The sequence below is a fragment of the Vespa crabro genome, chromosome 17, assembly GCF_910589235.1.
Source record: "Vespa crabro chromosome 17, iyVesCrab1.2, whole genome shotgun sequence".
Classification (NCBI taxonomy): domain Eukaryota; kingdom Metazoa; phylum Arthropoda; class Insecta; order Hymenoptera; family Vespidae; genus Vespa; species Vespa crabro.
The window spans coordinates 804,996-827,808 of NC_060971.1; the positions used below are offsets into that span (position 1 = coordinate 804,996).

Here is a 22,813-nt window from a genome sequence, read left to right on the forward strand (position 1 = left end):
CATCCATTTCAGTTAGATCTAAGGAGATAAAGAAGCGCCAAGAGTCGTATTTTTTTCGTGAAGACCTATCGCTCCGCGACATCTGCTCGACGAAATTAAATGTATGCACATTGGTTATAATCGGTCAACAGGCAGACCCGATATCTTTGAACTTTCTCTCAAAACTTATTTATTTGCAAGAATTATGGCTGATCGAGTGCAAGTTAAAGGTGTTGTTATACTTTCCTATCCCCCGCTACCGTCTATACCTTTCATTCCCCCCTCTCTTCTTTTCTTTTCTTGTCTTTTTTTCCCTCTCCAGGACATATCTCCTTTGAAGGAATGCTCGAAATTGGAAAAGCTTTACGCTTATTCCAACGAAATCGAACGAATTCCAAATCTATCGAAGATCCCACGATTGGCAATTCTATCTTTATCGGGAAACAGGATAGATCGTTTAACGGTATCAAGAGATATTTTCCATTTTTATTTTTCGTTGATAATTAAATTAACGGATACTATCGAAACGGATACCATTCGCATTCGCATTCGCACGAATTTAATTCGGCAGAATGTCGGTAAGTTGGAGTACCTGAGGGAACTTAATTTGGCCGATAACAAGTTGAAAAGATTGCCAAACGTATTCACGAAAAATTGCAACTTGAAGTACGTCAATCTGGCGGGCAACCGGTTGTATCGTATAAAGGTACTGTTCACCCTCCCCAGAGAGAGAGAGAGAGAGAGAGAGAGAGAGAGAGAGAGATTAGCTTCCTTCCATTTTCGTTTCCCGCGATTCTTAATTATATTTCAGGACATAAAAAGTTTGCGGCCATTGGAAAAATTGGAGTCGGTAGTTTTTAACGATCCACTTTACGGCGACTGCCCTATGGCACGACTTTGCAATTATCGCTCATACGTTATATATTGGCTTCCCCGAATAAACAGACTCGATCATTATCCGATAAACGACGCGGAAAGACATTGGATCGATTCTTTTTTCGAGTATACTTTCGTTTCCATCTTTCTTTCGTTATTTCTTTAATTTAACCGAGACCAAGGTGAAAATATTATTACGTAAGGAAGAAGATGATGCGTTGCAAGGTGTTGCTGCACGATAATATAAACGTTTATTTCAAGTCGTTGAAGGACATACATGAGAAATATCAGGAAAAGGAGAAACGTCTTAAGAAGTTACTGCACGAGATTGGAACGTTGAGATTACAGGTGAGACCGTACAATGTCACTATCCTGTAACGTTTATCGTTAAACAGTCTAAAAGTTTCCAAGTGACGTTAAAAGAAAATAATGAAGAATTGATCGCTTCGGAGGGACGAGCGTCGTCGCTCGTTGAATGTCAGGAACAAAGATTAAAGGAGAGAGAAGAAATGGCCTCTCTGTGTTTTCAAGTAATAAACCGTAGTACGCGTTGTCCGCGTTGTGCGCGTTGTAAATACAACGTTGCGTTTAATATTAATCATTTTCGTTAGATTACTTGTCGACAGTTAAAATTGCACATGCGCCACTGCGGTAATCTATATCTACGAGAACATAAAAACAACGGCGAGGGTTTAATGAAAATTTGTCAGACGACTCTGGAGGAATCGTTGTGTCCTTTCGCGAACAAGTAAGATGTTCGAATTTCTATAAACGTATATTGCCATCAACGTTCCCCATTGATCAGTGTCACGGGTATAACGGGGATATTATTGTATCGGGTTACGGAGATTTTTCACAAGGAGATCAGCGAGTATCGTATTTGGAACGATCAAGTTGAGGATTTATGCAAAAACGAGAATGGTTCGAAGCTTCTAGCCATTGCATCAGGAGTACGAAGTATTCGGGAATGGCCGATGAACGTGCTCAATCGCGGATTTTATAAACAAGTAGCGAAACTAATCTGTAAACCGCCATACTTTTTTCTTTTCTTTTCTTCTTTTTCTTTTTTTTTCTTTTTTTTTTGTTCTTTTTCTTTGATCTTTTTTTTCTAGAAAAGAATCCGCCTAACGAATTGTTCGGCCATTGCCGACTTTAAATTTCACGAGAAACTTTCGAAGCGAGAGAAGACAAAGACAGATCCCTGCGAGAAACGAAGGATTTCTATACTTTTGCGCGTACCTTTTCATCGTTGTACCGTGACGTAAGTATCCTTATTTCTCGATTCGTGACAGCTTGAATCGCATCTGAATCGACGTACGCGCGGTTAAGGGAACGATACACCGACGAATTTCATCGAGCGAAAGCGAGGCAACGCGAGAACGTTCACCGACCGTGCCAAATGTACGTCCTGACGAGAGAAGCAAACTTGTCGGACGCGATATTCGTGGCCGAATACGAATATGTATTCGAGGTATTGAAATATCTGTAAGCGCACATACATTGTACGTTACGTACTGGACGTATAATGAAAAAAAGAAAAAAAGAAAAAATCTTGTACCGCATAGAACGATTCGATCGAGAACGATAGGAGGAAGGAGAAAATAGAATGGGGTGCGATGATGCATCCACCGGCGTCCTCGTCATTCGAACGTTTAACCAAACGCAAGATCTCGTTGTGCCTTAGAATCGATGAGGAGAAACTTCTGACATTGAGAAAAATATGTTTATCCGGGCAAGGTATAAAGAGCCTGCTTGAGTATTCACTCGAATTGCCGAACTTGAGGGAACTCGACCTTTCCTACAATCGTCTTGATGAATTTCCAAATTGGCGAATGATCGTTCACGTTAAGAAAATGAACGTCAGTTTCAACGACATACGGTCGATCAAGATGAAGGAGAAATTGTTCGCGTTGGAGGAGCTTGACCTTTCGTGGAATTGTTTGACGAAATGCAGAAAGAGTCTCGAAACGTTGAAAACGCTCGTTCCGAGCCTAAAGACATTAAACCTCGAAAGAAATCCTTTCTCCGACATTGTCGAACGCGATAAGATCGTCCTATTGACCGGTATATACTTTCCCAATAGGACCGAGGATAATTCGTTGGAAGGTAAATCGTTGGTAAATGAAAAGATTTACGGCCTAAAGGTAGTCCGCAATACTTTGGCGGAGCTTTACGATGGTCGACAAACGACCATTCCTATGTCCCACTCCCCGATCGGCCGGGTGCACCTGAAGAAGCCGTCGGTGCATTTGACACGATTACATCTGATCGACAATTGCATAACCGATCTCGACGGTCTCACGCAGGAACACTTGCCGAGATTGAAGTGCCTCGATCTTACGAACAATCTAATAACGTCCTTGCGACCAATGGGCTCGTACAAGACGATAATTGAGTTTTATTGTGCCCACAACGAGATTAGGAGATTGCACGAAATCGAGAATCTTAAAAACTGGGAAAAATTACAAATCGTCGATCTTAGCTACAATCCGAACGAATCCGCGATTTCTTACAACGACTTTCTCATATTTCATTTGATCGATCTAAAGGTAATAATTTCCTGCGTTAATTCGTTCAACTAAGTTCGCTTCTCGTTTATTTCCCCCTAACCTCCTCCCCCAGTATGTTTCCGGACAATGCGTGGAAAGGTCGAGCATTGTAGAAGCGAGAAACGTCCTTGGTAATATATTGGATCAAACGATGTTGCTGACGATGAATCTTGCTGAAAAATTGACGAATGTCAGACAATTGGATGTCGTCAGGTGTTCCATAAAAAAGGTCGTTTTCGAACGAGCAAACCGTTTGAAAAATCTTTGAAAATATTTTCCGTCGTTCTTTCACAGATAAATTTACCGTCGTATTTGTTACCTCATTTGGAGAGCTTGGACCTGAGTAGAAATCATATTATCTCCCTCGAGAGTCTAAATGCTCTTCCGAAATTGAAAACTTTACGTATGAGTTACAATCGTTTGGAGACCCTACATCTGGATAAATCGAACGATACCTATGGCTTTTTAAATTTGTCCACTTTATACTTAGATCATAATCGTATCAGCTCAATAACGTTGGCCGACGACAGCCACGTATTCCCAATGTTGAAATATCTCTTTTTGCATCACAATAAATTGGCGAACGTACGCGGTACGTTCCGCTTCGTTTAATTTTTTCATTAAATCTATTTTATATGAAAATCGATTAATGCGGCTCATCCACTCGTTTCAAGACTTACGAAGGAATTCCAGCTTGGAAATTTTAATAATAGATCACAATAAAATAGAGACGATGGACGTCGATTCTTTCCACGAGGATAATAACATTGCCTGCTTGTCGATCGAGAGCAACAAAATCCAAGATTTGCGCTTCGTCCAAAAACTCTCGTCTTTGAAAAAGCTTCACATAGCTGACAATCTTATAGCGGTAAGCGATAGAACCTTGTACTACAACAAATTTTGAATCCCAACGTTCTTGTTCGATCTTAAATCGATCATTTTCAGAAGGAAAACGAGCTTGACTATTTAACGTCGTTGAAAAACTTGGAGGAATTGACTCTCATGGGCAATCCACTGTCGGAAACGATGAATTATTATAAATTCGCTTTACACAGTTTGTCCAGAATAAAAAGTATCGATGGATATAGTCTGTTGAATAAGACTTGCGGCTGCAATGATCCTTTCGCCTATGGATGCCTGGAAACGCAATCAGAAAACTGATCGTTAATCGTCTTAAAAATCAATGTTCATTGATATTAATCTCGAACAAATATACACGATAAAAATTCATTTCTTTAGTCATTCAAATTTTCGTGGAAGATCATAGATCTGTGTGATCTACGACGCGTAAAAAGAAATCTGTTTTATCGGCTGATACGTTTACGATTATAAACTTTCAAAACTTTCTAATCGGACATTCGGTCTCACGTGATACGCCGCTACGAATTTGATCGCTGCCGTCGTCAGACAGAGGCGTATATATTTCGCGTATGTGAGGAAGGTATTTCAAAATTTACAAGCAATTAATTGGATCGTTGAACTTACACTTTCTTTCTCATTTCACTATTTATCGATTATTGACTTTAATCATAACACATGGATCGATAATCTGCGAATTGAGGTTACCACGGATTGGTAACGGTGCGAATCGATGCGAGTTCTATCTTTTGAGAACGTGCGTTATTATAATAATTATTACTTTATATATATATGTATGTACATACATATTTCATATATATATATGTGTGGTTGTGTGTGTGTGTATGTGCGAGCACATATATTTCGTCATTTATTGTATACCTTTTCCTTTCTCAAGATAAAGCCCAACCTTATGCCCAGAGATGTATTTGACAAGTTGCATTGGACATAATTCTTTGTTGATTAATCTCTTTGTACACTTGTCATTTTTCTATCATGCATCAACAGGTAGCTATTACCTTATACATTGAGTTATACTATATAGATTATGAATATATGGTTAAATTAACAAACTCAAGATCACTCTTTTAGGACAAAATAATAATATAAATAAAAGTAGTAAGAATAATGTAATGTCGCAAAATAATGGCCCAAAACTTTCTTCAATAAGCGACGTGGAATTACAACGAATAACAGAAGAGTTATTTCGAAGAAATACTTGTTGCATTTATGAAAATATAACCGTGAGTTATCAAGGATGGATAAAAGGAGATAATATAACAGATAATGCTCCAAAACCGTAGGATATCTGGAAATTTATTTTTTTTTCTTTTCTTTTTTTATTTCTTTTATTTAATTTTTTTCTACTTTTGACTTTTATAATTTTATCTTCAGATTATTGAGAGTTTCGTCAAACGTTTCCTCACACCCGACAATAAAAAAATTGAACAATCTCTTTGACAATTATGAATTAGATATCAGCAAAACAGAAGTTGTGACGAGAGAAGAAAGCGCGGAGGAGGATGAGTTCATTGATGCTCTTGCATCGTCGGACATAATAACATCGGTTATGAACTTTCTTGCTACAAAAGGATATTTTGCCATGAATCCGCAAACGTATAAAACTGTACTAAAGTCTATTTGGTTTCATCCTTACTCACGAATTAAAGGGTCGATTGGTAGTTCAGGATTTGAGCATGTATTTTTAGTAGAGAAAAAAAAGGATAACAGTATCGTCGGTCTACATAATTGGATCTATTTTGCTAAACAAGAATCATTAAATAATCTCAATTATCTCGGTTATGGGCGCAAAGTTCTTCTCGATAATGTCAGTTATTTTTTAAATGAAAATCTTTCTCGTATCTACCTACTATACTCGTTAATAAAGAAATTTCCTTTTCCAGAAAGCTGCACTCGCAAAATTACATTTCAATTATAAAGAGCAATATAAAGCGTCGACTATGTTCATTGGAACATTACCGGAATTAGATATGGCAGTTTATACGCTATGTTTTTATGCCAGACCAAATGCAAAGTGCAGAATCTCCTTCGCAGGGCATAAATTTAATATCCAAACGTATACGTGGCAACGAAATAATGAAAATTTCGTTGGAGCAGCATTTCCTCTCATCTGATGACGACGACAACGACGACGACGACGACGACGATATATAAGAAAAATATATGTTCTCCGTTATTATTATTGATAAAGGTACTATAGTCTTTTTTGCTTTTGTATAATGATGTATATCTACGCATGCACACACGCATACGTGCACGTATCAATTGTCAAAACATCCCTTAATTTACTAGTTGGGCAACAAATCAGATCAGGAGTGAAAAATATTGTACTATAAAAAAATTATGAATTAGGAATACTATTACGATTAATCACGTGTATGCAAGAGAGTATTATGTTAAATCGATAATGTCTTCTTCATGATGTTTCATTTTACTTGATTTTTCTCTTTCATTTTTTTCTTTAGATGCCTTCGAGACCGCATTTGTACTTGTATCAGCATGTTTACATATATGTAATAGATTTTCAATGCTATTATCAAGAAGCACATCATTTTCATCATTGGTTTCCTCATGCATTTTAGAGAACCTAGTTTTCTTTAAGGGTATAGAAGTATCACTGTCCAAGTTCCTTAATTTGGAATAGTTTTTCGAGCATTCATTATCCATTATCTCTACGATCGAAGAAGACGCATCGTTCTTTTCTATATTACTCTTTGACACGATCTGTTTAAGGAAGATAAAGAAATTATAACGGTAGAAAAATGAGTAATGAAAATAATAAATTGTAAATAACGTTCTTTTCTCTTATTGACATACATGTTCTCTGTTATGCTTTGTCGGAGAAGAAATTGTATGTGTCCTCTTCTTAACAACTGATTTTTTTAACGTAGCACTAGCCAAGCATTCCTCTTGCGTAACTTCATCTTTTCCTTTGACATTTTTCAGTGTGCCCGTAACCACATGATCGGAACTTTCTGCAATACCAAGAATCTTTTCGAGTTCGTTGACTCTCGTTTGTAACGCCAATTTTTCTTTTTTACAATTTGTAAATTCTTTGAGTAATCTGAAAAGATTAAAGTTTTAAGCCGTTTTAGCTGTTGCTTCTTCTTTCCTTTCTTTTTTTCCTCTCCTCTTTTCCTTCCTTCACAAAATTATCCAATGAAAGAGAGTTCGCTCTATATAGAGGGAAATGCATTATAGTACCTGTTGTTCGAATAGCATTGCGAAGATGTCATAGTTAATTTGGCATGTTCATCTTGAAGATTCTTCACTTTAATCTTTAAACATTTGATCTTTTTCAAATTAGACATAGTTTCTCTAAAGCAAGAAATAAGAGACAATAGTATAACAAGGAAATAAGAGAGAGGGAGAGAGAGAGATTCCTTGGACGCGCAAATATTTCCAAATGCTTACTTTTTCATGATGGTTATGTACGTCAGAAGAGTAGCAGGATCTTTATCCCTTCCAATTATATCTTTAATGTCTTCAATTGGTGCGTCCAATAACATTTGTATACTAAAAGAAAGCAGAACGAAGGATATAAAGAAGATTTTAGATAAAATTCATATTGAATTGGAAAAGATGCATAAAATTAAAGTTTAATAAACTTTGTTACTTTCTCAGTTCTTCAAGTTTTTTCTTCAATTGTATAATTTCCTTCTTGGCGCTTTCGTATCCCACGAGTTGTTCCTTAAAATATTTGGTCTGTTCCTTCAACGCATATATAGCAGAGTTTTTCTCTTTGGTTTCGCTCTCCAATTTCCTTACCTCCCTTCTCAGGCCTGCATTTTGTTTTTCTAACGTACTGTTCTTGGACATGAAATAATTTATATCCTTTTCTTTCAATAGAATTTGAAACTTGAGGCTCGCAAGTTTATCTTGGGTATAAGGATCACTTTCCACCGAAGTTTCGTTTGATACAGTCAGATACAATCTGTGAATACGATTGTGCGTTACTTTTTCCCTGCATTGTGGGCAAGTTTTTGACCTATAGAATAAAATGATGAAAATAAGTAAGAGAATCGTTTCGAACTTGGACCTTGCATTTATATATGTGTTCTAGAGGAGGTGCTTACCTCTCTAGCCACTGGCTAAGGCATTTAAAATGAAAGACATGTCCGCATCTTGTATAGAAAATATCATCAGGTTGTGTAAGTAAATCACTACATATGACACAAAGAAAATTCATTTTTTTTAAAAGAGGATACTATTCGACTAGGAACTGCAGGTGCGAAGACGTGTGATCGAAATGCTTTATGATTCTAGTTCATTTATTTCGGTCAAATATTATTTTCCCTCTTCGAAATTTATTTCGCGATGGATAATCGTTCTCTCAGTTGGGATGAGTAAAAAAGGTTAGGGCTTTTGTACGGCGACGAACCGTTGCTGCGACGATCATATTTCAAATAATATCACGGGAAAAGTCGATCCTAACCGAGCGACTGATAAACATACATCATACCATCATACACACATACATACGTACATATATATATATATATATATATATATATATATATATATATGTTTATATCGTCGTTTTGTATAATAACTAATAATATTGCGTGTAACAGTATCGGTAGATAGATTAGGGGGGAACAGAGAAAAAAGTGATAGAGAGAGAGAGAGAGAGAGAGAGAGAGAAAAAAAAAAGAAAAGAAAAGAAAGAGAAAATCGGAAAGAAATGAAAGAACGGCGACGACCGATAATTTGGGCGCGACAATCGAGTTCTTTTGAATTTTCCCGCTGATTCTCTAATATTCTCTAATCGCTAACTTCAGGATCGTTCGAACGAGTCGAGTGAATTTTAAATGGCAAAGAAAAAAAAGCCAATGCATTTCAATAAATTATAATAAGATTTGAAAATCCGAAAATCGCAATATATCGTAATAACTTGTGAAAATCATAATTTGTGTTTGCAACATTTGAAAGGAGAGACGAATAAGTCGGTTCGATCGATCGATCGATCGATCCATCGATCCATCGATCCAAGCTTTAGGTCCGAGATTAACGAGAGGTTAAAGATGCGTTTAACGGCATAAAACCGAAAACTTTCTCTCAAGGAGAAATGCATTTTCGAAGAATAAGAGAAAGAGAGAAAGAGAGAGAGAGAGAGATAAAATAACGGAGGGTAATATTAAGGACCAATCGGTATAAAAGAAGAAGAAGAGGGAAAAAAGAAAAGTGCCGATTGGTCAAGCGTAACACCTGTCGATCAGGCTCTCGGCAAATCGAAGAGGTATAGGGAACGTTGCCCTTGGCTAGCCTTTCTAGGGAATCTAAAATAGACGTACGGAGCGTTGGGATAGACGAGGATTGGCCAACCTGTCGTGAAAGACGTAGAATCGATAGGGACGAGGGTTTAGGTTGCTTCGAAACTTCGGGAAGAAAGTAGTAGCGCAGAAGTGGTACCCTCTCTTCGAATGATAGGTACGCTTCTACGACGCTCTCGTAAAAACACTAGACCAGTCGGTGTCAAATTTTCGGAACGTTTCGCGTAGATGCGCGAATAAAGGAATCGTGATCGGTTTTTCGAGGTGACGAAAGGGCAAAAACGACGAATCGGCGCGGCTTTAACGGTAAGAAGAATCGTTCGTTCTTTGACACACGAGCTAGCTACTAGGTGCTTCCTCTTCGAGATCCACGTAAAGAGTTGTTCTCTCGATCGAATGGCATACCGGCGATGGCTGCGATAATTGCGAAATAATTTTCGCATGGATCACGTCATCTCCCCCCTGCTCCCTTTTTGTTCGTAAACGAGCATTATCTCTCGACCATGGCTAAGCTTAACGTTCTTATTATCGGCTTTTCCCTAACATTAATATTTTCTTTTTCGTATTTCGCGCGATGGACGACGAATCATTAACGAAATACTTCTCTTTTCCAAAGGATAACCTTGAATTTCTGATCGATATCTCGCGCGTTACGTTAATACTACGCGTTAACTATTAACGATACTAGTAATAATATTAGTTATCGCGCATAAAAAAAAATTGCATATTGAACGGAAAATAGATATAAGGAAAAAGCATTCGGTGGTGTCGAGAGGAATGGAGGGGAAAAGCGAGGTCGGAACAGTGTTTTTAGCGAAACATTGACGAAAGGTGTCGTGGGGGTGTACGTAAGTTAGAAACGTCGATCGTACCGCGTTTGATTTCGCGCTCATTTTCATCGATGCCCTACGATGCTGGCCGAACTTGAGCGAAAATTTCCGAACGCAAACGTAAGTTTCGCTGGACGTTTGTCACGCATGTCTAAAATGGTAGGAAAGTAAATAATACCCTCGGTTTATGAACTCTCGAGATGGATTAAAATATCCATCGAAATGGTAAGAAATCGTGTGTGGTTCTTCCCTCTTCCTCTTCTTTTTAGGATTTTGCTCTGACGGTGCTTTTCAAACCAAAATTACGTTATTCTCGAGATCGAGTTAATGGAAAAATTGTACTCGATATTGGCTAATACCTTTAGATGAATATAGTTTGACACATTTTTTGAATCGTTTATCATGTACACGATAGCTGAACTATATCGACGTTGGATAGAGTCAGCGGAGCAGGAAGGAGAGGAAAAAAAAATATCGTTTGGGAGTATCGCGCGGGTCGCTTACGCGAGTCCAAGAGAAGAGATCGATCGCACGTTTATGTTTTTCAGATCTACGGTAATAAGAAGCAAGGGACAGGCGAGAGGAAGGGGCGAAGCCAAAAGGCGGGACAAGAAAGATGGGCGAGCGTGACACCGCGTGCGCGACGCGTGCCAATCTTCCTCGGCATTTGATCGCGGCTGATTAATTAACGACAATAGCACGTGATCAAGAGCTGACAATAATACTTGCTTCCTCTTTCCTCTGGATCATTATCGCGCATCGTCGTTGGAATTTTTATTACGCCTTTGTCTCTCTCTCTCTTTCACATCATTTTTGTCCTCTTTATTTTTTTTCTTGTCATCGCAATATTTATATCAATCGAGTTGATCTCTTTGATTTATTATTTCACATACGAACGTTATATTACCTACAAACGCGTATTATAAATGATTAGAAATAAGTGCATGTAAACCATTTGTTTGCACTTGTACGCGATAGCGATGCCACTCGCGTACAAGTCGACGATAAAAGTAGACCAGCGAGTTCGATTCTTTTTTTTTTATTTGTCGTTAAACAATGCTCCCTCCGCCCTCCCCTCCCGCTCTTTAAGCATATATGTCATATGCAGGGTATAGTCATCCTTAGAACGAACTTTGACTCGAGCCAGTTTCATTTTCTAAGAAAGTAAAGATCTCGAATGGATAATCGGATTCTGATTCTGACGATGACGACCCCGTGGCGTTCGAGCTAGATTCGATAGTCGTTATCGCTCTTTTCACTGGGTTTTAGAAGAGACAAAGAGAGATCGATTCCGAGTCTTGGACTCTGGAATCCACGACGTCTTGGCCACGTTTATTATTGACGTCAATGACTATCAGTAAATTTGACGAAAGAAATTGAGGGAGAGAGAGAGAGAGAAAGAGATGAGACAAGCGCAAGTAGAAAAAATCAATCTTTCTGCAAGAGTAGGAGCAAACGTAACGATTTCTACTGAAATTCCAAAACAAAGTTGAAAGTTTAGGTGCGTCTATCAAAGGAACGATAACGTTCGAGATAAAGACGAATATATTAGTTTATTGTACCTAGTTCAGTTTCATCATTTTGATTCGTCGAGTCTTCTCGTCTTATCGTCGAGTCTTTATATTCCCTCTCATTTTTCGCATTTAAATTGTCTTATCTATCGGCAGCACGATTTATGTACAATTTCGTTTTCTCTCATTTTCTTATTCTTACTCGTGCCCTTTTATCGTGTCCACCATCGTTCATTTCGGTAATAACCATCTCTATCCATCTCTTTTTCGCGTTGCGTATGATTTCGAAAGAAACTCGTATTCTTTTATAGGAACCAGAAAAAGAATCAGAAATATCATCTTCATCGTCAACATCGTCGACGTAATTATCATCATTTCGAGAGAGAAAGAGAGAGAGAGAGAGAGAGAACGGGAAAGATGAAAAACACGAGGAGGAACGTGCTTTTCGAGAATGAATCGCGATAGAAAGAGAGATAACCCTACGTTTCTCGGTGGTAGGCGAGTTTCTTTTCGATGAAACGCGTAGGAGCGATGAGGCGAGGAGGGTACTTTCTCGTGTTTACGGTGAAGGAAGCGGCGGTGGTCGAGAGGTCGCGGCCCCGTCATTGATATCGTCCTAGGAAGAACGTACTTTGGACCAATTCGCGAAAACAAATAAACCACATTCGGCCTTTGCTTCGGTACCGCTTCGATCAGGCATCGCGGTTAAATGCTTTTTTTCTTTACATCCCTCTCCTCTCTCTCTCTCCCTCTCTCTCCCCCCTCTCTCTCTCTCTTTTCTCCCACTCCATCGTTAGGCGTCCAATCGATCGCAAACGCAACCCCAAATAACTTTTCTCATTTTTCCCGTTCGTCGTCGGATTCTCCTATCGCTCTCACTCTCTACTCGTTCCCTATCACTTTTTCTATCACGAGATAATCAAAGAAGCTGACCGATCATAGCGCTTTAGCCTGTTGATTAACGACAACGCAACATCGACGAGAGCAACAGCATCACCACCGCCACCAACACCACCACCACCACCGCCACCACCACCACCACCACCACCACCACCACCACCACCACCAGCAACAACAGCAGCGGCACTTTGGGAGAAAATAAAAAGAGGGGAATAGAGATTAGAGAGAGAGAGAGAGAGAGAGAGAGAAAGAGAGAGAGAGAGAGAGAGAGAGAGAGAGAGAGAGAGAGAGAGAGAGAGAGACGTCCTTCGGTGCACCTTAACCAGAGTTGCGTCGCCTCTCGTGTATATATATACATGGTTACGCGGATATACGTAGACACTAGTGCAAAGAATAGACGAGGAGAAGTGTGCGCGATCTCGCGCAAGAAAGAAACGAGCGGACACGTGACAAAGGAGATCGCGGAAACGCGTGTATACGCGACACCTTACTCTTTTAACCGCATACGCGAGTGAAGCATTACGACGCGAGTTTAAACGCGCTCTTTCTCTGCTTGTTTTTTTTTTTTCTTCTTTTCCTTTTTATCCCTCTTTTCTCTTCACAATTATATACCAAGGGGAACTTGTTCCTCTCTTTATTTCCTTTTCCCTTATACCTTACTCCCGCTTTGGGTTCAGTTTTCTTTAACCTTTGAGAAAGTCAACGCGATGTCCAAAATATCGACGACGAAAAAGAATATGCTCGACGGCATGTTCACAGAAACGGGAAGCTTCACCTCCAACGGAAGCATGATCGTAGTGAGCAACAGGTTGCCGTTTGTGTTGAAGAGAAACGAGCTGTCTGGTAAACTGGAACGAAAGGCCAGGTTAGTTGTACTATGCACAGCGTTTGTCCTTGCACCCATCGATCTATTTTTTTTATAGGTGCAAACAACGAAAACAACACCTACACCCATTCTTCCGATAAACGCGTTTCTTTATATTGCTCTTTTTTTTATTTTTTCCTTCTTTTTTCATCGCTTTTTCTCTAAAGCACGATCGAAGAAATAACAACGGTTCATCTTTCGAGCGAGGAGAAACACGAGACTCGAGACTCGGGTGGCAAATGTTGTTCGTTCATCGATGAAGGTCGCTTGTATTTTTTTCTAGATCCTTTTTATCTGGTATATACGCGATCCTATCGTAAATTCGCTCTTTCCGGTCTTCGTTTGACGTAACGATTGATCAACGTTGAGAAACGTTAGAATGATTTTTTGAAATGACGCCAAATTAACATGACTAATTTGTCACGAAATACACGTTATTGCGTAAGGGAAATGAAGGGAGCGTAATCGATATAAAAAAAGAAGATACACCGATCTCGAGATTCGCTCTGCTTCTTCAGCTATTATTGAGTCTTTCTTTTTATTTAAACATTTATTTTTGGTCATGACTATAGTTTCCGTTAGAAATCGTTGTCTAATGGAGCTAATAACCGAGATAAGAAAAAAAAATTTTCCCTTTCGATCGTCTTGTTCTTCTCTTTCTTTTTTCTTCCTTTTTTTTTCTTTTTTTTGCGATATACGTATGTACGTACGTTCGTTGAACCACGAATTTCATCGTAATCATTTACGTGCAATTCCATTGATTTATCGACGAAGCAGAGTTTTCTGCTTTTACGTTCATTCAGAGATAAAAATTGAAATTTTGCGAGAGGACGTTAACGATAAGGAATGAGAATCGGATTTTGACGTCGTTTTCCTTCGTTTAAATTTCGAAATACGCTTTCATCCTCTAATGCCTATCCGTTGTACGATATAACATCAAATTTCTTACATACGTTACCGTATCTATGTTGTAAACGTTGCTAAGTGTCAAAGTTGAAAAGGAAAGAAAAAAGAAAATTTTTAAATACATACTCGCTGTTTACTTTTTTTTCTCTCTCTCTCTCTCTTTCTCTCTCTCTCGAAGTTTAGAGACTAGTCGAGAGGTTGATCGAAATTTCAGGAGTCGATGATAGTACAAGCGCAATCAGACAATGTCGATTGCATAGCACACGTGCGTTTCAAAAGTCGTACGGAAAGTTGGCGATATAAAAGAGTCATTTGTTTCCTGTTATAAGAGAGAAGAGAACGAGAGATATATATTCCAAACTTCGGATACGTATCTAATCGAGTATATATTTTCAAAGATGCTCTAGAAAATATTTACTACTATCTTCGTCGACCGATACGTATTACGTAGGCGATCCCTTGGATTTATTATTATTGATTTTGCATTTAACGCGACATTGTAACGCATGTCTGGAGCATGAATAAAGATTCTTTTCTTTTGTTTTTTTTTCTTGCTTTTTGTTCATTTCGAAACGCTTTTCAGCCACGATGTCTTATCGATATAAATAAAAAAATAAACACTTAAATCTCTCCATGATATGATTTCGTTTAATCCTTAATTATTGACTTTGTACTCTTACGGTTTCTTCTAGCGCCGGTGGTCTCGTAACTGCGGTTGCACCGGTCGTAATAAGTGGAAATGGAGTTTGGGTCGGATGGCCTGGCATGCATATGGAGAATATTAATGAACCGATACCAGAATCGGATCCAAACGATCGAACGCCAACAGCCGGTCTTCTATCTAGTAAGGTACGACTCGTACGAATAAAAATATCGATCAAACGTTTCATCGAATCGTTCCATGTTCATACGTAGAGGAAGAGGAAAAAGGAGAAAATGCGCGTTCATTGTAATCGTGAAGAAATAGTTTGAACTCGTAGAAACAGGTTCACGAGATCGTGAAATAGATTTATTCACTCTTAAGATATTATTACGGACGAATTTATTTTCGTCCTCGGACTCGAAGAACGTGCTGCATAGATCGCTAAAAATAATTCCATTTACCTTCGGGCGCGCTCGAGTTCGATTCTCTTGTAATATGCTCGCGTGAAAAAAAAGTGCGTTCTTCAACGTAGGTCGTTATTTCGAAACAATTAGATCTCCTTCTCGTATTTAACTCGAAACGTTAACGCGTCGGTGACGTCCGCGTCGACGATTAGTATGCAACGATTCAAATATAGACAATGAGGTACTGGCTCGCCCTTGGCATTGCTATTCTTTTACTATTTTCTTTTTTCTTTTCTTATTTTTTTTCCCCTACGTTCTTCGATGTTCTTACTCTTTCTCTCATATTATTTTTCTCCTACGTGCATATGCGGATATAATATATAAACATGTGTTTTCATCTCCGAACGAGAATAGACATTTGTGGTAGACGAGACACGAGTAGAAGACAAAGGAGAGCCTGAGATGATAAAAGAGAGATAAAAGAGGTACGCGATGGAGCATTAGACGAGATACGAACTCTTTGCAAACGATTCGTGTTAACGAGCCCCCTCGACGATTCGCATTAATTACTAGCCGACGATCGTTTAACTCCTCCTTCTCCTCCTTCTCCTTCTCCTTCTTCTTCGCCTTCTTCTTTCTTATATCCATTATTCTTATCGTTGTGTTGGACAACGTGACCGGTTGACGTACACCCACGCGCGATTACCGATAAAACCTCATTTGTTTTCTCCTCTGAGCGGCCTGCGTAGTCGCAAAAAAGGGTACAAAAGTTATCCAAATTGATTTGGTACGTCGGATATGACGATCGCCAAGTTAATTTTCTATCGATCGATACATCAATTTTCTCTTCCATCGGTACGAGATTATAAAAGAGCACGGGTCAACTCGACAGATTCCGAGTACAGTTAGGTAATAACGAATTACAAATGATACAGAGACGATGGATTGAGATGGGAGAGGTCGATCTAATCTAACCGTGCGCTTAACCCGCGTTCGTACGAGATATCGAACTTGAACTCGAATAATTGAAAGAAACGATAAAAATTCGCTTATAACGCAGAAGAAGAAAACGAAGACACGGGAATGGGTATGAAGCAACGATCTCGTGTCACGATAATCGTATCGCGAGGTCGGCAGGGGTTATCGTTTTTTAAACGCGATACAAAAGCGAGCGAGAGAGTGAAAGAGAAGCGTGCTATCCTTTTCATTCGATTCGTTCGATCGTTTCATCAAAATTTCGCGGTCCACGCATCGCGAGCATGATGCGAGTATTATCACGTGATAGTCGGATAAAACAAACATTTTCCCTTCGAACGAATCGAATTTAAAATATTGTGCGAGGGTATCTCATTGTTGCTTACGCTTCATACATGTTTCTTTTCTTTTCTTTTTTAATTTAGGTCGTAGCCGTACACGTAGATCCTGGTATCTTCGATTCTTACTACAATGGGTGCTGTAACGGAACGTTTTGGCCGCTATTTCACTCGATGCCGGATAGGGCGACTTTTATCGCCGATCATTGGCGCGCTTATTCGGCTGTCAACGAAAAATTTGCAGCCAAGACGGTGAGTTAACAAATAGTAGAGAGCTAGAGAGCTAGAGAAAGGAAGGTTTTCATCTTTCCCTTTTGTCGCGTTCGTCAGGTCGGCGCTTTGGAGCAGATCCACAAGGAACAAGCGAATCAGAATAACGGCACTCCTCTTGTTTGGATTCACGATTATCACTTGATGACGGCAGCCAATTGGGTCAGACAGGTCGCTGACGAAAAGAATCTGAAATTGAAGTTAGGCTTTTTCCTTCACATTCCATTCCCACCCTGGGACATATTTCGACTCTTCCCATGGGCGGACGAGATACTTCAGGGTATGCTAGGTTGCGACATGGTCGGTTTTCATATTCAAGATTACTGCTTGAATTTCGTCGACTGTTGTCAAAGAAGCCTCGGCTGTAGGGTCGATCGTAAAAATTTGTTGGTCGAGCACGGCGGTAGAACCGTACGCGTACGGCCACTTCCAATCGGCATACCCTTCGATAGATTCGTCTCTCTCGCTGAAACGGCCAACAAGGTTATGCTTACCAATCAAAAGATTGTTCTGGGAGTCGATAGACTCGATTATACAAAGGGTCTTGTACATCGTTTGAAGGCCTTCGAAATGTTGCTAGAAAAGCATCCGGAACATCGTGAACAGGTGATACGAGAATGCGCATAGACGGTATATTATTTACAATATATATATATATGCGCGCATATAACCGACGATTGGAATATTTTGATTTATCAGGTAACCATGCTACAAATCGCCGTACCTTCGAGAACGGACGTGCGAGAGTATCAAGATTTGAAGCTCGAGATGGATCAATTGATAGGATGTATAAACGGACGTTTTACCACGCCAAATTGGTCGCCGATACGTTATATCTACGGTTGCGTCAGTCAGGACGAATTGGCGGCCTTTTACAGGGATGCCGCCGTCGCTCTGGTCACTCCTCTCAGGGACGGCATGAATTTGGTTGCGAAGGAATTCGTTGCTTGTCAGATAAACACACCGCCGGGTGTTTTGATAGTATCACCCTTTGCCGGTGCCGGCGAAATGATGCACGAGGCCTTGATATGTAATCCTTATGAGATAGACGAGGCCGCCGAAGTGATCCATCGGTAAAATTTCATTTTTCCTTCAATCATTTTTCTTTTTCTTTTCTCTAACGTTCCTTTTAACGTACCTCGACAGGGCTCTCACTATGCCGGAGGACGAACGTACTCTGAGGATGAATCATTTGCGCCGTCGTGAAAGGATTTACGACGTCAATTATTGGATGAAATCCTTCCTTCAAGTCATGGGCTCGCTCGAGGAGCATGATTCTGTCGGTGCTACGACGATGCAACCGGTAACGATGGACGATTTTGACGATTACTTGAGCAAGTAGGTATTCATTATAGCGTTATGCGACGTGCATGACACTGGGCCCGACCGTGCCCGCATGCGCTTCTCAATCGGTTAGCCTCTTATGAGGAGCTCTATGTCTTGTATATAAATATATCGTATATACATATGACACCGCTTGGTAACGTATTCACGTTGCTACCGAAAAATCCAGCGTTCTTTTGGGAGAAGACAGAAGGGGGGGGCGGCGGTGCGGGTAGAAAGAAAACAATAAAAGGAACATTCCTATTTAAAAGGAAAAAAAAATCAGCATGAGTTTGGGTTGCGTCGCACCGTAATTACGAAACTTTTGCCAGCGCTTCCGTTATTACTTTCGGCCTCCCTTAGAAAATTGTACGATACACGAACGGATCTTTGCGGGGCTTTTTATGCCGGGAAGGTGGTGCCGGGCCCGCGCCTGCGAATGCGACTACCCACGACTCATGATGAAAGCCAGGTAACGATCCAGTGATGACACATGTCCCCTAGGTATATCGGCGATAATCACAAGTTGGCCCTCTTATTGGATTACGACGGGACCTTGGCACCAATCGCAACTCATCCGGATTTGGCGATCTTGCCGTTGGAAACGAAGAACGTCTTACACAGACTTTCCAACATGTCCGACGTTTATATAGCCATTATATCTGGTAGAAATGTGAATAATGTTAAATCGATGGTCGGTATAGAGGGTATCACTTACGCCGGTAATCACGGCTTGGAGATTTTACATCCCGATGGAAGCAAATTCGTTCATCCTATGCCGATCGAATGCGAAGGAAAGGTGGCCAATTTGATGCAAGCTTTGCAGGATCAGGTACGCTCTTTTCTCTTTCTTTTTAAAAAAGAAATAAGTCTTTATAGATCTCTAACGATCCTTTTTTGGCCCCTCCCTCCCCCACTCCTCTTCTTTCCCTCTATGTACGAATTTGTCTACGAATGAAGCTGTGCAAGGACGGTGCATGGGTAGAAAACAAAGGAGCCTTGCTAACGTTCCACTATCGCGAGACACCGATGGAAAGACGTCCCGAAATGGTGAATCAGGCAAAGAAATTGATCGAGAAGTCCGGTTTTAAGGCATGCTCGGCGCATTGTGCCATAGAGGCGAAGCCCCCCGTCGAATGGAACAAAGGGCGAGCCTCGATCTATATTCTCCGTACGGCTTTTGGTTTGGATTGGAGCGAACGAATAAGGATCATTTATGCCGGTGACGATGCCACCGACGAGGATGCTATGAAAGTTAGTCCATTCGCTTCTCATATGTTTTCTTCTTTTTTTGTTTCTCTTAAATTAAACAATTTAACAATTTTACTAGCTCGATCATATATATAAAGATAAACTTTGTTACAGGCTCTAAAGGGTATGGCTGCTACCTTCCGCGTAGCTTCGTCTCACATTATACGTACGTCGGCTGAAAGACGTTTGCCAAGTACGGATTCGGTTCTAACCATGCTAAAATGGGTCGAGAGACATCTTAGCAAGCGTAAGCCGCGTAATAGCACCGAAATACAATCGAAATTCCGGCGTAGTAGTGCAGGTATCACCATGGAGATGTCTTATACACCGACGAGCACACCGACTAACGCAACGTTAGAATCGTAAACAGTACTTTTGTAGTATGTACGTATTTTATTCAAAATACGTTAGCGTGCCGATCTGATATCTATGACTAATCGGATCAAACGCCAGGTTTATAATAATCTACTTTTAGTAAGAATACGACGATAGACGATGAGAGAGAAAGAAGGAAGTATAGGAAGGATGAGAAATATGGGGGAACAAGAGTAACAATGATCGTAACACTGTATCGTGTACTGTAAAAGAAACAAAACGTATGCGATCTATGGATATCGATATACTGAGGAGACTGTCATTTTTATAAAAAAAAAACGTCGATCGTTTAACAAATTTCAATTCCTTCGTTAATCATATTCACCGGTACGGTCGCGAGTACGACGATACTTCCACGACGTCTGACGGGCGTATAAATATACATAATACGTACAAGATAATAGATAATTAGTTAGAAAATGGAACTGAATTTTTCAACTTTAAGCCACATAGTATCTCTTTTTCTTTTCTCGAAATCGAGATCGATGTTTTCTTAGGAATTAGTAGGCAACTTTTAGTCTGATTTACGTCTCTATGAGAGATCATGATAATAAAAAGTAAACATGTCCAAAGAACTCGCTGCCGTTGTATTCAGGCGATGGAAGAGGCTCCATAGATTTACGAAGAGTAGGACTTAGTCGTTCGATCTTGGATGTTATACGTTGTCCAAGGAAGAGGAAGAAGGAGAGAATAAGAAAAAAAAATGAGAGCAGTTTAGAATAGATCGTGCGTATGTTCCTTTTTCTTCTTTTTTTTTTTCTATTGGATTTTGACATTTTTCAAGAGAAAACGAAAAAAAAAATTCGGAACGCGCTATAAAATAATAATAATAATATTTCTTTCGAAAGAATTTTCCCGTAATGATCGAGATCGATCTTCCTCTTTATATCTCTTTTCTCTTCGTAATTATTTTTTATCTTTAATCTTTAAAATGATCAGATATCAATCAGTCGTGTGAGACGGTGGTAAAGAAGAATAATTTTTAAGAAAGATCAATTGTAAAGAATTTTTGTCATCTTATAACATCTTCCGTCAAATATCATTGGTATACTTGGTATCGTAATGAAAGTCGCTTATTCATTTGCAGCTTCTTTGATAACGTTTCTTTTCATATTGGGTGCTCTTTTATAAAACTAAACAATTAATTGATTGATTGATTGATTTATTTGAATAAGATGAAAAGTTTCTTCGAAAGTTACAGTGCCAATCTAAAATCTCATATCAATAGCGTATTAATAAATGTCAATTTAGGGGTAAGGAGTTAACGAGCGTGTACCAATATCTTTTACATGCGTATCTCTTAAGCAATACATGCATAATGAATGTGCGTTAGCGATACTATATTTTATTGACGAAACAATGATATATAGACTCGTATAAGTAAATTGTAAGATTCTTATAGATTTTTCACTTTTTCTAAAAATAGTATAAGTCGTACGAGACGTTCTTTTTTTTTTCTATAAGTTTTTCAAGACTCTCGAAACGCTATTGATCATTTCTTCGTGTGAAATATCTTTACAAAAGTTTGCAAGACAAAACGCGACGATTTGAAATGTCCTCCATTTTGCGAGACACGAAAGAGTAACTTTATCGATTCTTCATTCCCACCGATCGATCTTTTTTAAATATGTACTATATGTGTAAATACATGCATACGCACGTACATGTAAACAAATGTAATACGCGCACACATACACACACACACGCGCGCGCGCGCGCGTTCACACATACATATACGTTCTATCGTTAAATCGTTAATCGTACTAGATGGCGAAATATTACCACGTTACGTGGAACGACCAAAAAAATTAATTTTTCGCACATTCGTTGATTTCCTCTCTCTCTCTCTCTCTCTCTCTCTCCCCCCCCGCTCCCGTTCGTTTCCTTTTTCTTATCCTTTTCTTGTCCTTCAAATGAACGAGAATTATACCTTGTTCAAAGTCTATTGAAAACGAACAAGAATGGCTCGTTACGATGTTCTCACCTACGTACACTTTTGAAACGAATGTATATATATATAGAGTGCAGAATTTTGAATCTTAGTTTTGTATATAAATAAATAGTTTTTAGATCGTCATGGGTGTGCATATACATATATACATATGCGTACGTATAAGAGACGATAAGCACGCACAGAAATAAGGAGATACGTGGTAACCGAACGCACGAGCACCACGCATATGTTGTGTATGTATTTATTATGTATATATAAAAAGGGACGCGTTATGTATGTGTAATATGTATATACCTGCGCACGTTAGCATGTATATATACTTATACACGGAGGAAAAAAGCGCGTGCTGCATTTTTGCATAAATCTATTTGTAGTTCGTTCCGATGGTTGTATAAGCGAAGGCATTCAAACGGAGAAATAAATGTCCTCGATAAAGATGCTTGTCAATCACGTATTCAAATTGTACGTTTCTTTTTTCTTTGCACGTAGTAATGTACATTAGGTGACATTAGAAGAGTCCTTTTATAGAATGATTGCGAGTCCTTAATGATAATTATTTGAAAAGGAGTGATTATATCGTCTTATCATTCGTTTTCTTTTTCGTTCACAATTATAACGATAACACTCGGGGAATGAGATCACTAGACGATTATTTTATTTTTCTCTGGGTAACCTTTGCTTCTGCCGTCATGACCGATTAAAATTGTTTTGA

At 39.3% G+C, this 22,813-nt stretch overlaps 4 protein-coding genes across 14 annotated transcripts; 3 read left to right on the forward strand and 1 right to left on the reverse strand.

The window, feature by feature from the left end:
- The first annotated feature begins 447 nt into the window (after positions 1–447).
- Positions 448–7,377, forward strand: LOC124430073 (endoribonuclease CG2145-like). 8 transcript variants are annotated; one of them, XM_046976145.1, is made up of 6 exons: positions 4,739–4,845; positions 5,161–5,270; positions 5,342–5,562; positions 5,658–6,090; positions 6,167–6,474; positions 7,230–7,377. In XM_046976145.1, the coding sequence occupies exons 2-5, from the start codon at positions 5,259–5,261 to the stop codon at positions 6,395–6,397; spliced, it is 897 nt and encodes a 298-aa protein (XP_046832101.1). In that variant the 5' UTR covers positions 4,739–4,845; positions 5,161–5,258; the 3' UTR covers positions 6,398–6,474; positions 7,230–7,377. The 8 variants fall into 8 exon arrangements, with proteins under 8 accessions (XP_046832093.1, XP_046832096.1, XP_046832092.1 ...); XM_046976141.1 differs by having other exon boundaries at positions 5,355–5,562; XM_046976142.1 differs by lacking the exon at positions 4,739–4,845 and adding an exon at positions 4,852–5,056 and having other exon boundaries at positions 5,355–5,562.
- LOC124430202 (leucine-rich repeat-containing protein 9-like) lies at positions 3,556–4,565 on the forward strand. Its single transcript, XM_046976450.1, has 4 exons — positions 3,556–3,594; positions 3,699–3,996; positions 4,079–4,272; positions 4,350–4,565. The coding sequence occupies exons 1-4, from the start codon at positions 3,556–3,558 to the stop codon at positions 4,563–4,565; spliced, it is 747 nt and encodes a 248-aa protein (XP_046832406.1).
- LOC124430203 (E3 ubiquitin-protein ligase TRAIP-like) lies at positions 6,446–9,633 on the reverse strand (the record flags this gene model as incomplete). The annotated part of the gene is made up of 7 exons (XM_046976451.1): positions 6,446–7,007; positions 7,101–7,347; positions 7,488–7,601; positions 7,698–7,799; positions 7,900–8,271; positions 8,360–8,446; positions 9,578–9,633. Coding segments are annotated over 7 exons (1,311 nt in total), but the record flags the coding sequence as incomplete, so codon positions are not given.
- Positions 9,634–9,691: 58 nt separating this feature from the next.
- Positions 9,692–22,555, forward strand: LOC124430071 (alpha,alpha-trehalose-phosphate synthase [UDP-forming]). Of its 4 annotated transcripts, XM_046976132.1 has the most exons (11): positions 10,453–10,506; positions 10,935–10,941; positions 13,557–13,662; positions 15,261–15,417; positions 17,016–17,180; positions 17,259–17,804; positions 17,898–18,271; positions 18,345–18,536; positions 19,026–19,353; positions 19,482–19,775; positions 19,887–22,555. In XM_046976132.1, exons 1-11 carry the CDS (start codon positions 10,468–10,470, stop codon positions 20,136–20,138), a joined length of 2,460 nt encoding a protein of 819 aa, XP_046832088.1. In that variant the 5' UTR covers positions 10,453–10,467; the 3' UTR covers positions 20,139–22,555. The 4 variants fall into 4 exon arrangements, with proteins under 4 accessions (XP_046832089.1, XP_046832090.1, XP_046832088.1 ...); XM_046976133.1 differs by lacking the exons at positions 10,453–10,506; positions 10,935–10,941 and adding an exon at positions 9,692–9,713; XM_046976134.1 differs by lacking the exons at positions 10,453–10,506; positions 10,935–10,941 and adding an exon at positions 9,720–9,862.
- The last annotated feature ends 258 nt before the right edge of the window (positions 22,556–22,813 follow it).

Bases quoted from the DNA above. Each gene is read 5' to 3' on its own strand.
- LOC124430071 (XM_046976131.1), top strand. From the start codon at position 13,505: ATGTCCAAAATATCGACGACGAAAAAGAATATGCTCGACGGCATGTTC. The intron at 15,418-17,015 runs GTACGACTCGTA...TTTTTAATTTAG, and splicing joins CCGGTCTTCTATCTAGTAAG to GTCGTAGCCGTACACGTAGA. The intron at 18,537-19,025 runs GTAGGTATTCAT...CATGTCCCCTAG, and splicing joins TTTGACGATTACTTGAGCAA to GTATATCGGCGATAATCACA.
- LOC124430073 (XM_046976136.1), top strand. From the start codon at position 2,472: ATGATGCATCCACCGGCGTCCTCGTCATTCGAACGTTTAACCAAACGC.
- LOC124430202 (XM_046976450.1), top strand. From the start codon at position 3,556: ATGTTGCTGACGATGAATCTTGCTGAAAAATTGACGAAT. The intron at 3,595-3,698 runs GTCAGACAATTG...GTTCTTTCACAG, and splicing joins TTGCTGAAAAATTGACGAAT to ATAAATTTACCGTCGTATTT. The intron at 3,997-4,078 runs GTACGTTCCGCT...ACTCGTTTCAAG, and splicing joins TAAATTGGCGAACGTACGCG to ACTTACGAAGGAATTCCAGC.